This window comes from Trichoplusia ni, chromosome 4 (assembly GCF_003590095.1).
Source record: "Trichoplusia ni isolate ovarian cell line Hi5 chromosome 4, tn1, whole genome shotgun sequence".
NCBI lineage: Eukaryota > Metazoa > Arthropoda > Insecta > Lepidoptera > Noctuidae > Trichoplusia > Trichoplusia ni.
The window spans coordinates 4980496-4995341 of record NC_039481.1 but is presented as its reverse complement, the minus strand read 5'-3'; the positions used below and the strand labels follow the sequence as shown (position 1 = coordinate 4995341).

General features: G+C 35.1%; 1 protein-coding gene across 2 annotated transcripts; it reads right to left on the bottom strand.

The window, feature by feature from the left end:
* Positions 1-322: 322 nt before the first annotated feature.
* LOC113492665 (serine protease inhibitor 88Ea-like) lies at positions 323-12468 on the bottom strand. 2 transcript variants are annotated; one of them, XM_026870254.1, is made up of 8 exons: positions 12178-12468; positions 5163-5466; positions 4555-4722; positions 3657-3918; positions 3303-3401; positions 2333-2463; positions 1768-1894; positions 323-1415 (listed from the first exon to the last, which is right to left on the bottom strand). In XM_026870254.1, the coding sequence occupies exons 2-8, from the start codon at positions 5451-5453 to the stop codon at positions 1255-1257; spliced, it is 1239 nt and encodes a 412-aa protein (XP_026726055.1). In that variant the 5' UTR covers positions 5454-5466; positions 12178-12468; the 3' UTR covers positions 323-1254. The 2 variants fall into 2 exon arrangements, with proteins under 2 accessions (XP_026726055.1, XP_026726056.1); XM_026870255.1 differs by having other exon boundaries at positions 5163-5460; positions 12178-12465.
* Positions 12469-14846: the final 2378 nt, after the last annotated feature.

Genomic DNA, 14846 nt, shown 5'->3' with positions numbered 1-14846 from the left:
TTTCCATGCTTAATTACGCTACACTCCAAACCACAAGTTTGCCGTCAGCCATCATTACAGTAGTGCCACTCTGAGGACGTTATACAACGCTGAATCCGCAATGATTAATGGATCTCGGTGAAATTTTGGGCTCTATGTGAACTAAACCGTTGAGAATAATCTTCAGGACTCACACTTAGACGTGTGTTTTCAAATAACCGGGTAAGTTGGTTAGATCAAACTATATTTTTGCGTCAGTTAACATATTAAAAGTTGAGATTATCAACTTCAATAACTTGATCAGGATGCTTTAACTTAGGAAGATAATAATAAAATACAGTCAGTTAAATTATGTCACACAGACATATTTCCGTTTAATGTAATCACAAACATTAAAAAATCTTAATAAAAAATCTACACGTTAATTGCACACGGAGTGCAAAAATTACAAACTGTGTCTAAATTACTTACATGAAATACTTACAACCATTTTTAGAAAGTTATCTTGCATTTAAATGTCTTAGAACAAAAATAAATAAATACATAACTAGTCTAAATTATAAGTTACGTCTAGTATTACTGTGCACTGGCGACTGCCATTGGGATTTTACCCTGATATTGATATCACAAAATTAAATCAGTATCGCAGTACATTTACTCCTATAACATAATTATACTGGCGTAACACAATTTGGTTGGAATAATAAACGATTATGCAATCAATTTAAAGCTTTTTCCAAAAAACTATTATAGTTTAAAATGTGATGTGATATTGGCGTAAGATGATGAGTGTTTGAAGAAATATCATATTGGAAGTGCAAAATGTTGGTAATTTATTTCGGAGGAGCAAGAAAAGTGAAACAAGAAAGTATGGAAGTCATCAGTAAAACAGGTAAATGATTACACAATATTTGAAATTATTCTATATGCACTTAATAAGGCAATGATGATCAAATGTGTTAACATTTTGTCAAAAAGTGCATCGGAATTGGAACAACTCTGAGTATTGTATAAATTCCATTCCAATTGAACCTTGAAACAATCGTGTCATGGTCAAGTTGATCCTTATGATACTATAATTAATGGTTCTTTAGTTGACAATAATATAGTCATCGTACCATACATCTGTAAGCAGTTACACGTAAGATATGAGATTTACAGAACAAGATCTTAAGAACAAACAGTTTGGACGACACTTAATTTGAAATTCTTATCTTACCTAATGCTACCTAACTTTAACTGTTACTACCTATTACTAGTTCACAGTAATATATTTTACTTCTTAGGGTCTCTGTAGACTCCCATGAAGAGGACGGAGTTGGTGGGACGTTCGTAGATGAGGTAGACGAAGGGGAAGTTGGCAATGAAGCGACTCGGCTCCGCGGGGCGAGACGAGCGGAACCCGAAGATAGCTGATGCCGCTGCAGCTACAGTACCTGGTTACAGAAACATTTGTAAATTAACTGATTAAAGTAATGATATTAACGATAATTAGATTAATTAAATTAAGTTGATTATTTATAGTATATTAAGAATTGGTTATTTATATTTTTTGTTCAAAATTATTTGTTTTTTTTTTTGTGGCAAATAAGCCATTATAATCAAGTATAGTTTATCACATAAGGTTTTCCTGTTATCTTACATTTGTAAGATAGTGAAAGTATTGACTTCATCCATTTCGAGAAATGCGTGATTCATACAAACATTTCTATACAATGGCTATAATGAGCTAAATAAATTTGTTTGGAAATGACTTGCGATTTGAGTAATTGTTTTGCGGTTACATACCTTCTTCGTCGACTTGGATCTTCGCCTTGTGGATGGCGTCGTCGAACAGGATACCGCGCTGTTCCGTCAAAGTGGTGAAGTCAGCAGATGTGTTGAATAAGTCACCAACGTCTAATGTTTCCAACACCTGGAAAACGAGCATAATTAATATTTGCCAAAAACAACAACAGATGTAGCATTGCTAGATATGTTTTTATACTTAGTAACTTTTGTGAGGTGCGGAGTATTCATATTTAAATGATGCAAAGGTTTACTCACTTGTATTTATCGGATTTGCCTTACAGAAACCGGTAGGTTTCGAAACTAGCCAGGCAGTCCCGATAATTACGCATGAGTTAATCGTTGTATCATTTAAATATGTGTTTTTTTTTTGGCATATTTAACCCTCGAACATATTGCAACGTATTTTTTTCTACTATTTTATCAGTAAGTATCGAATTTATAAATGGAAACTGTCATTACTCCACGGCTTGCAGCATCACCTACTATGTTTTGATAAAAGTTTTTTTTTCATTATTCTGAATGCCAAATAATTTTCTTCTAATATTAGCTTTTGTATACTCACTTCTCTTAAAGGTAGGGTCCTCTCAACAGTGAACTTAGGGATTTCCACAATGACCTCACGACCCATGTATCCTTCTTCCACGACAGCCGCCAGACGCTCCGGCGTCAGGTTAGCGATGATGTTACTAACACCTGTTAACAAAACAACGTGATTAACAAATGACAAACGACTATTATTCAGCCAAATCCTATTGTTTTCTTGGAAGCTTAATAAGGGAGTTATTACTTCTGACTTAAGGGTACCTATACAGTACTGTACATATTTACCTACATGAACTACTAAGTTGAAGTTATATCATCGAATTAGGGAAAATCCAAAAAAACATGTTACGTCAATATAAGATAGCGTTTTTAGCATATAAGCGATATTTTTCCTTGAATATTAAGATGGGTAAGATATTTGTCACTTGAAAACTTTGATTATGGTACAATATATATAAATACAACCGGCAAAAAAAGAAATAACTTTTGAATACTCATTTCATCTATGGAATAAACTTGTTTGGCTAAAGTTTCTATTAATTGCCATCTCATTTAAATCTTTGGTATTCGAGAGCAGATAATAAAGACAAAAATAAAATAGTTATTTATAGAAGAACAATCTTATAATATTATTTATCACACTCTAACAGATATTTGTTATGTTAAAACAATAATATTTAGTTATCACTTTTGAGAAACGATTTATAGCGGACCAAAGATGAAAGACTTTGAGGTCAAAATATTCCACAATAAATTAAGATCAATAAAAATACCGTTATCAACCCAATAGTCTAGATACCGAGTTTTCATTGCAGTGTTACCCTTGTTATACTTATTAATTATTCGAATTTTACTTCGGCAAACAACTATTAATAATGCCGGCTTATAACTGTACCTTTACACAAAGAGTACGAACATGGTCGTAAAAATCTAAATTCAAATATTAAAAAGTTCTAAAGCTAAAGAGAACTGTGTGTGTCTGCACTCACCTTCCTTCATGGAGTAAGGAGGCAGCAGGATGTACATGCTGATGTCATTTCCCTTGTAAGGCAGTTCGAGGATCTGCGCACCGAGCTCGTCACTCACCACTGAAAAATAAAATGTATGGAAATAAAGATAAGACCCTAATTTGCATGTATTATGTTATTTTATAATTTCAACCCGCATACGTCTAATGGCTTTCAATAAGTGCCATAATTAACAGATCGACCACAACGTGTAAAAATGGAACAACAATTCACGCTTTGTTTCGCTTTGCTTAAGGGATCTAACTGCTGAAATAATCAAATGCTTCAAACTTTAACTAATCTGGGCTAATAAATCAAATAAGGAAATCAACTTACTGTAATGGAATGTTCCCTTCTGCTTCATGAACGGCACAAGAGTTTGGCGTGTTTCGGAGACAAAGAAAGCCTCCTTCTTCGTCCTCTCCTGGGGGAACTTGGAAGCCCAGACGCCTTTGAAGTAAGCCGCGTTGGCCAGCACGAGCTTTGTGTTCTGGGAGATTGCATCTGCAGGTAGCAGACTCTTGATGTTGTTCTTCGTGATGCGGGCAACCCATTCATTAATGTACTCACGAGCAGCCTCTGGATTCTCACTGAATTTCTGGAAAAACAACATTCGTGGGGTTTATTAGTGGGGAAAAAAATATCAGGTTAAGGAAAATATATGTCCAATTCTCAGACCTACCCAAACTATAATTATGTATGCTCACAAAATTTCATGTGAGTCGGTCGAGCCGTTGCGAAGGAATTCAGTTACGTATACCGTGTCACGATAATATTTATATATTAAAAGATTAACAGCACGACTCATTAATTCCAGTAAATATCTACTACGCGTCATTTCTTTTGCACTTGCATGTTTTGCCCCAAACACAATGATGCGGGTAATGATTCTCTTGACACTTGAACAACGCCTAATTGCGGATAATGTTAGAGATAGCGAGTCATTGTCAATCATAGCTCAATAGCTTTAGCCATAAATACATACATATGTGAAGATAATGGTATGGTAAACAAGATAGCATCATGGCATGTTAAACCTGAATGGAAAGTGTGAAACAAAAACACTAATAAAGAAATATAAGTATCTATTATTTCGGTGGGCAGGCAATCTGAGGCATTTACGAACAGAGAATGTTGAAAAGTTGAAAACGGGTGTGTAGGTCAAAGAACCTCAATGTGTGTGCAAGTTGTCAAATAAAGGCCATTTGAATATTTTTGTTGATGGGATAGTTACCAAGGCCTCGAGCTCGTCTCCAAACAGGTCCAGCATACACTGGCGCACTTGCAGGCCGGTGTCGGCGAATAGTTTGTTGGCGCTCGTGAACTCGTAGCTGTCACTGTTGTTGTTCGCCGCTCGCGAGCGCTGGTCCACCTTGTATGCCGTCATCAGGTTTATCTTGTCCTACAATCATTATAATATGATGTTGTTACAATACAAGCTTAGCTCGGTTTTTATGTCAACTATAATATATAGAAAGTTAAGTAAATATAAGGATTTATATTTTGTGTGGTTTTGAAAAACATATCTTTTTTTCGTAATAAAAGAAAAATACACTAAACTATCTCGTGTATTTTTTGGAAAGTCAACACCTTTTTTGTAGACGGTTTTTTTTCAAAAATTGTTATGTGATCATCCTATGTTATGCTAATAAAATGGAAACTAAATGTTGCTATTGCATAACCCGACGTCAATGTCATCAGACAACGGTATTTCCTGTATTTTACTGTAACTTTAAAAACGTTATACTGCAAAATGTTTTACTGTTAGCATAAATCCACTCAAGGAAACGGTAATGTAGCTAGAAGTTCAATAGAAGAGGAAGTTCAAGCAATGTCACATACCAAGTTATCGGCAATCTTTAGGGATCCTCTCAAAGACTGTTCAGTCTGTCCTCCGGCGGAGAAATACGCGAGTACTAGCGCCTGATACACGGAGAATGGGGAGAAGAACACGTTGTCATCGGGAACAGCCTTGTTGATCGCATTGAATAGATTCAGGGTGAACTCCAGCTGGCCTCGGTACAGCGAGGTCCGAGCCTCTGGGTCCAACTTCTTTGAAGAGTCATCTTTGTAGAAGCACTGGCCGCAGACGCCGGCCACCACCAGAAAACCCACCGCTAACACTTTCAACATCTCGACACTGAAACAAAAACTCTCAGTTCGTATTGTTTGCATTTATATAAATAAACAAATATATTTCAAAGAGAAAACAAGCGTACTTCAATACGTAGATGGTATTTGACTGTTCGCTTTTCCGCACATTGACTTATATACTAAAATTATCTGTATAATGAGTCAGAAATTATAACCCTTGTTATAGCCTAACACCAATAATTGCTGCGTTATCTCTAGAAAAATGTAAATAATATTTTTTCTAGATAATTATGAATAATTTTCTACTATTAAAGTGGGGATTCAAACAAAAACTGAGTCAAAACGTTTTATGTGCATTAAGTATTATTTGCTTGACAGTTATGCTATGCCTATATCCATCAGACCTTGCTCCGTCTTGATTTTACATTCAGAAGGTATTCTCACATTCTTCAAGCTGCACTTGTTTTTCTACGAAAGTGAAGTAGGTACATAAGATTTAAAAAAAAAAATCACATTGCAATTATTGTAAAGAGAAATTAATTCAAAGCATTCTGGCTATGTCCATTGTTCATAAATACATAACAAAAAAAGTAGTCAACAACATTTTGTCGAACAAACATCTCGATCATTCGGTGTGGCTGATAAAGAGCGAAGTCATAACAACATTGATCATTGGGCATATGACCGCACTTTCTCCGGCGCTGGCCTGAGGGGGGCGGTTGCCTAGCAGCCATTAGCAACGCGATCCGTTTGCAACTTCATTTCACTCATTTAAACGAATCTTAAAGATCTTGGAGTTTGAAAGAAGTAGAGTTACACGCTTGGTTTAAAAAGGAAACTGCTACCTATACCAATACAATAAATATTGCGAACATGTAGTTGAATAAAATTGTCAGTTTCAAATATCTGCGCTATACTTTATTAACTATATTATTCTATGAAGTTTAATGATACTATAAATCTGTAACTAGCTTGACCAACATAACGTATACTATGTGAAAGCAGCAATTATCATGTATCCGATCTTTCAACATGACTAATTAAATAATCTAGGTTTAAAAATGGGGGTCATATCTGTTAGCCACTCAATCATGTCCGGGCGTGTGATTGATTAATGGGCTCGCATCAGCGTCAGGCCGCAGCCTCGACAGAGGCTAGTTATGATGTCCCCGCTCTGTTCCTGATTGCTTTGATTACACGAATGGGAAAACCCCAGTATTGTGTGTTACGCTTGTTAAAGCTTGACCTGATAACCGTCACGCGCCTACATACTGTAATCAAGAACACACGTAGGTAAGTATGTATATGTAAGCCTATTAGGTGTTTTGTGCATAACTCATACAATGATCGCTGCGTCTAAATCTACAATACCTATGCAGCCAATGATGTAATTGTCTGATGCAATAGTGCACTGTTATATTTGGAACCTGTTAATGGTCATCTTTTAAAACTCTTTTATAGTCTTGTGTTGCTTTTCTGATTACATGGACACAACATCAAGGTTTACCTTAATGCGTTAAAAATGACTCATCTATACGGATGAAACACTTATAAGTGTATTCTGAAGAATAAACGGAATTTGCGTAAAGGAAAGTGGGACGAAGACTACCGACTCCGGGTACCGGATGACTCAGCATGATTCTTATGATTTTGAATTCAGTTAACCTCAAGCTAAGAGGATAATCAGGTCACGTCTGTAGATACAATTACAGCTTACTTCTTGAATCAAAGGTAATAAACAATATCATAAATAACAACAAATTAAATGTAGTTACAAAAATGCCTCCCTGTACTCACAATGTAGTTACAAAAATGGCAACCAATGCAAATGATTGCAGCAATTTACCGTAAGGTTATCAAGTATAAGTTCGAGGTAAGCGGACCGATGGGTCACGACTGCACGACATCGAGAGAGATGATTTCGTGGTACTTCGGCCGGTGCATACGTGCACAGGGTATAACAGAGTACGTCACCGGGATTCCCAGCCTCCCGCGAGTAGGTCGCGCTCACTAAACTTATCGCCGCTCAGTTACGCACAATGGATTTCCCTTTGAAATTAATGCTGCAGCGAAAGTCACAGCACACGTCATCCTCGACACATTCGTTACACAACGAGTCGACTGTTAAGCGTGTCAATGTAGCTCTGATGTTATACAAAATACCTCAAAAATGATGGTCAATTTGGAAACCAATTCTCTACATACAAAAAGGCTTCTAACAAAGATAGAATTGGGAAGGCTGAAGATAGAAAATAAATATTTTTTTTTAATATAATGATAAAAATATTTTTGTCACTTTTTAAACTAAAACCTTATCACCTATATTATCATGTCAAGTTGAAGTTCATGCACTTGGCAAAGTTATTATCTTAAAATGTTGTTTATTCACATTATAATGTCTTCTTTATTTTTATAATATTACGATTTTAAAAGAGGAAATAGAAGCGTAAAACCAAAAGTTTGTGGTTACCAAACGTTAATTTACAAAAAACGGAGAATAAGGTAGTAGGAATATCGAGGTACCTACCTTTAAATATGGTAGATGGTCGGCTTATAGATTAACCTCTAATCATCACCATCGCTACTTTCAATACTCACCCCAATCACCACATGACATCTTTACGAGCTAGAGCAAACTCTTTATCCTGAATTGTTATAAGACACGAATCATAATCTATCTTTATTTTGTCATCGGGGAAATCCGTATAGATACTGGAGACCTTAGATAAAGCAGAGAGATATTCTCGGACTCTAACCGGCTAACCGGAATGCTTTGCTCTTTTCTTAAACCACGGACCACAGCTGCACAGGAACAAATCTATTTTCGTCTCAAATTGGTTAGTGTACTATTTGAGCAATGACTTATAAGCCGAGAGAGCGTTTCCATTATTATTTATTACATATCCGTACATGTAATAAATTATAAATAACGCAACATATTTAAACTATTTTTTCTGGGTTTTGTAAGAATGGGAATTATTTACCTAAATGATGCTCTCTCCAAAAACTCTACGTAACTGATAAAGACATGATTATAACATGAAGTTGCAAATTTATTGCAAAGTAACATCGTTTAAGTAAATCTATGGCTTTGTAAATCCAGAGCTTTATGTTTTTTTTTTTGCACAAATCTATGTAATTAACCTGAATCGAGGCTTTGATATTTTAGGAACGTCCAGCTAGAGCGTTTTAAGGTACTATGCATACGCGTACTATCACTATAGCCCGGGATATACCGGGACTATTATTAAGGACTATTTGATTAAGAATTTATTTTTATTTCGATATAATCATTAGTTGAATTGCCTTTAAAAATGATTTCTTTGAACTTTGTTTAGTAGAAACGTAGGTAGACATATGCTATGGTGTGAGCTGGCGTCTTGATTAATACTTATCAATGGTACATGGAAAAGTATTATGTTTTATTTACAATAAATTAAAAATGCACCTATCTTAGGCGGAAAAACGATTATTAATTATATCATTATATAGGTATACTAGCTGACCCAGCAAACGTTGTTCTGCCGAATTTTTTTTTTCTAGTTGTATGTATTTTTAATGCCACATTATAAAAAAATAAGAACAAAAAAATTCTTCCAAAACATAAAATATTTTTTTTTTAATGTGGGCCCTTAACACTTAGGGGTATGAAAAATAGATGTTGTTCTATTCTCAGACCTACCCAATATGCATATTAAATTTCATAAAAATCACTCGAACCGTTTCGGAGGAGTACGGTAACTAACATCGTGACACGGGAATTTTATATATTAGATAATGTAGGTAATATGTTTTAAGCCAAACATGGCCTTCCTTTCAGCACATATTTTGACTATACGTAATGATTCATAATGTCTGCTAGAACAATAAAATAACAACAAGAATGATGAATGATCTCTGTCATGACAACAATCAATTGTTTTGGTTTCTGGAATTGGCGTTTACTCTGAATAATTGGTACACAAACTACATGTGTACTGCGCGTACTACGACATAACAAAGGCATAACATGGCTGTCATTTATGCACTTACACCCATTTTTTTTTATATATAGTCAACAAAATTCTCGATTAAAGCAACTCAATTGTTTCCAATCATATTTAAGGAGCTTCATATCGATGACGAATTTGTCAATGTCGTCAGTATTTATTCTCAACCTACCTTCATCACTTTATTAACGGAACCGGCAAGGCAATTGACCTAATTCCCATGTTTACCGAGCATTTGCTCATTTTACCGAGTCTCATTGTTCCGTGTCTTGAGACCTCGGTTTTCCCGCCAGACGTTACCGTTTTCCCCGCAGTTACAAACAACCATTTAACTATAATTTTCTCATAAATATCTTCAATGCTAACATATATTTGAAATGGACTGTATAATATTCTAATGAATTAAACATTATGTTTTATTGTGGCAAAGGAAAATAAACTTGGTCAGTGGTCATGTTTTATTTATTTTAATCGAGCCATCGGTTTGGTTTTAAACTGTATGAAATGCAAATGATTATATTTACTGTAATTGTGTATGCAAACAGCATATTATTGAATGTATTCGTCCTAACGGTATTTTTTTTGAAGGAAATGATTTGGGTACAAGAGAACAATACAATAAATGTCCAAAGATCTGACTAGAATTCTTCTAGATTATATCAGACGTTTCTTCTCATAACTAAAATACATCCTGAAATTGACAATTACACGGATAATCGATGGCAATGAATAAAACAACTCCTCCAGGAAATTGTTCTGGGCCCAACGAATTAAATTCATCATCAGATACTTACTATGTAAACTGATGTTGCAGATGTATATCACCGTAGTGTATTTACTGTAGATATTGTCCTCTAAAACTATTGATTTGACACATTTTTTGACAATTATATTACAATATGTGTGGCCTCGGTCGGTTCGGTCCATTTTTCAGAAGCATTGAGGTCGCAGAACGTAACGTTTGCATAAGATCCTCGAACACAGCCGGCGTGTGGCCGGAATAACAAACAGAGGCTTATGAACCGGTGTACATTCGGCCACAACTTAAAGTATAAATAATAATGGAATTCCTTGCTTCAGTTATATTTTACCCGTACACGTTTGCACGTAAATAAAATGACAGAATTGATAAAAAGATGTCCACGTTGTTTGGAATAAAATATTTGAAATGTTTACAATACTTTTATTAAATAATAATTGTTCAATGGCTGATTATTCATAGTAGGTAATACTATTTTAGTAGAAACTATGGAAAGCTCGTCTCTATAGTTCTCTTAACGCGAGTGAAAATTATTGAAGAACCGACTTCATTGTTTAGAAATAACATTGACTCATTAGTACTTTAAAATAAAAAAAGCCTCACAGAAGTTAAATCAATTGATGTGGATTGCAGTATTGCAGTAGGAATTTAAATTAAATGATGTACTGTATGTAAATAAATTTGATTGGAGTACTGAATAAAAATAATCATTTGAGCAATATCCAGTCATAATGTAAAAATAATTCCTTAGTCAATGAAGTACCTACATCAATAGACATAGCAAATAAGGGTATGCAGTGACGTCCAGTAACCTTTCCAGAAAAGCTCTTGGCTTATTTCCCTACGATAATACAATTATAGGCACTGTATTCTTTTTACTTCTTTCTGTCGTTTTCGGTTTAAAGATATTTTATTTCTCATAAGAACTTACCTACAGTTCACTCAAAATGAGATACAAAGTTTTTACTATTAAATTAATCAATTACATCTCCAGTTATAATATACATATAGGGTTATATTAGAGTGAATATTTCAGTATATTTTTAATATTCCACTTCGCAGTAATATACCCAACACAAAATTTGAAAATGCGGAGTACGGTTAAATAGCCAGAATAAGGCTATTTATAGGTAAATTCAGATACGTTAGTGTTTCACATTATTTCATAAAAATTACCCATAATTACAATTATTTCTTGTATTAAATAATGTAACTAAATAAATCTTTTATTTTTTACCTCAGCAAGTTTACCATGATACATTCATTTTATCGTGTAGAGTTAAAAAAGTTAGAGTACCTAAATACACAAGTATTTAAACAGCAGAAGTTTTTAAAGCTCCCAGCGACGATCGTTTTTCAAAAAAGGTTACGTCAATAGGTTTTATGACATCTTGTAACTTCAGTACGGACAGCGCCATTATTAATCTTTATCTCGCATGTTATTGATAACAAAAAAAAGTATTATACCGACAACCAAGATCACTTAGCTGCTTATACAGAGTTTCTACAAGTAGAAAGACACGGTTCGACACAAACACTGCCAACAACGCTTGCTTAAACTAAAGGTGTCGGCTATACCTTACATAAGTTGGAGTTTGCATGTATTTTTAAACGTGCCTTAAAAAAAACACCTCGTTATAACTTTTTTGATTAAACAGCCTCTAACAGGTATGTATCTAGTAATGTGCAGCGAATTAAAGCGACATGGATGTTTATGTGCGCGTACTGTTGCGAAAATTCGTCACACTAAATTAGAAAGCGTGCATGATAATCTGCCAAGCAGTGACGGACTGGAGTTGTGTTGATACAACAATACGTACCACACACTTACACAACATTTGTGGGAACCTGTCTGTTTAATTACAGAAGAACAAAGTGATTTAATCACAGGTAAACAACAGAATCAACTCCTTTAACCGTCTATCTCATTCACACCGCCGCAAAACTCATCAAAGCTACAGATGTTTAATAAAACAAGTATTTTAAAACTAAAATGACAAAACAAATAGCTTACCTCACGTCCTGATTATGGTCGGAGCTTGGACAGCGATATCTCTAAATTGAGTACAGTTTTTAAATTTTATAAGAAAGGCTCGTCACTATCAATAACTGATTTCGTTTTATATTTTATTTAGTTTATGCACGGTACATTAATATATAAAATACCATGCGGAGCGTAACGTTGCACTGTAGCGAGACGCGGAGACAGACTGAGTGAATGAGGGCCGGTCGCTATCCTCTTTTATGTTAGTATTGTAAACTGGTATGCGTTTGCGCACCAGCCGATGTCAACGGGAGGTAAGGTAAAAGAATATATCTTTTTGTTTATTCGCCCACACATTATACTTACCCACTGGATCAAAAGCGTGTTAAATGAGATATAATCTTGTATGAAAATAATCGTAACGTGTAACCGTTACCTGTGTTGGTCACATAACTGTAAAAGACTATCAATAGTCTCCACAGTAGCGAGTTATTGATTCCTTGTACTTGTAAATACGAAAAGAATAGAGGGGAACGGGAACTGTCGAACAGAAGATAGTCATCTAAGGTTCTGAATAGAAGTCTTTCGAAGGTTAGGTACAGTCACGGTCAAAAGTTTTTCGATTGTAACGTACCCTCAGTACCTACAGTCAGAAAAGTCAGTTGAATCAGTACCCGTAATCGCGTTGTATGAATACAACTCGCGACCCTTGACACAAAAACACAACTTGGATTATCCACACCCAATCGATGCGCCAAGCTTCTGAGTTGACGCACGTAAAATTCGGAAAAACATTTGGTCACTTTTAAATTTTGCTTTATTCACGTTGTAATAATAGTTATTTATTAAGGGTATAACTGTTCAGAATAATATTCAATAAGTTACATTCGTCATTTACTTGCTCATTTTTCAGCATTGCCGAATAAAATGCTAGGCTGCCACGAGGGAAGAAAATAATTAGTTATGGGGCTTGAAATGATATCTATAAATAGCCCAAATTCATTTGATTTAATCTAGTGTCTTGTTAAATGTTTTCGAGTACAATAGGCAACAAGAAGACATTACAAGTTCCAAAGCTCGAAGTCTGCGGGGCTGTTCCAATAACCTACTCGACATCGCACGATGCCTACTTTTCAATGGACCCGCCTTTTTTAATCGAACTGATTGGACAACAATGGATTGATCTGCAAAATTTGTTGTAAACTTTCTAGCGGAATACATTTCGATCGAATCGTGCTGAATTTCTAATACATCCAGGCACAAAAAAACCTTGCTTAGAATAAAGTAGAGTAAGATCCATGGATCGATTACCTACCTAAAAAGAAAAGCGGGCTTGGACTACTTTGATGGGGAAAATGTTATGGCAGACAGGGCTTCCAAGTTGGGAAATCCCCCGATAAAACTGTACATGTTTTCCTTCACCCTACCCATGAAGTAGGAACTTCCTATTTCAAGATACTGATTTTATTTACTTAATCGATTCTAAAGACGCACTTACGGGCCATAAAACATAGAATTTAATTTCGACTTTATCTTCGAACTATTTCGAGATCATAGTCTTGACTTGATGACTTGAAACCTGAATTGATTAGAAAATTGACTACATTACTAGATAGGGATACTACCAAGGTATTGTGACTTGCAACCAATAAATCGACAATACTTTTAACCGTTTTTTATCGTTTTGTGCAGCTTTAAAGATAAATAGATCGTACCTAAGATATTTATTTTTACCCCAGAAATTAAATACTACACCTACTTACAATAACAGATTTTATTTACAAACACATTAGATCATGCCTATTAATACCTAATAAAGACGACAGGCGACAATAGTATGAAATACAAAAACATGTATGTCATCAAACATTATCTGTCTCGAAATATTAACGAATATAACATGAATGACTAACCACTTTGCATCATTTGATCATCTCTTTTAGGATATGAGTGGATATTGTCCGGCTTATGAAACCTTGGCGGTCTTCGTAACTTTTGGTTGTAATGGCTGCCCAATTCGCATAGCTTGATGAGCATACCAATCCCAGTATACCATAGACTAATCCTGAAGTTTCCAACCACCTATCTGCTCCATATATAGGTAATCTATAAACGTCTTGCGTCTTTGTTAGACATTTGTAAGGCAGTGATAAACTTATCTCATTCAAACATAAGCTTCTGCAAACAAAAATGAGGTTTAAAAAGGGATCTCCAAACGCTTTCTTGATGGAACTGGTTATACTGCTTCACTATCCAGTATATCGGGTTATCCCGCAGAGCAGTTAGCCTGTTAAGGTTGACCGGGAAATATTAAAGAGGACAGTTTTAGTCAACTGGAGCCGAGTAATTTCCAATAGATGAAATCTTCTCGTCTTGATAATGGTCAATTCTGGTGCAACCAAGTAGCCAGGACTATTAATCAGCAAAATGCTTTGGGGAACATATGGAATCTGGTGCTTCCACCCAGTTCTCAAAAATGGTCGAAACCTACTGAACTAGGACCGATTTATCATCGTTGAAAGGACTATTTGTGCCAATAAGGCTAAAAACTTGGTGAATGGATTGATTCGATAGCGTATCGCAAGAAGGTTCTTATTCTTCATTTTTGTAGCTACCAAGAGTACCAAGCTTTTTTTATAGAAGTGTTGATAATTTAAAGTATAGGATATAATAATTACGCTACAATCACTTATATTATC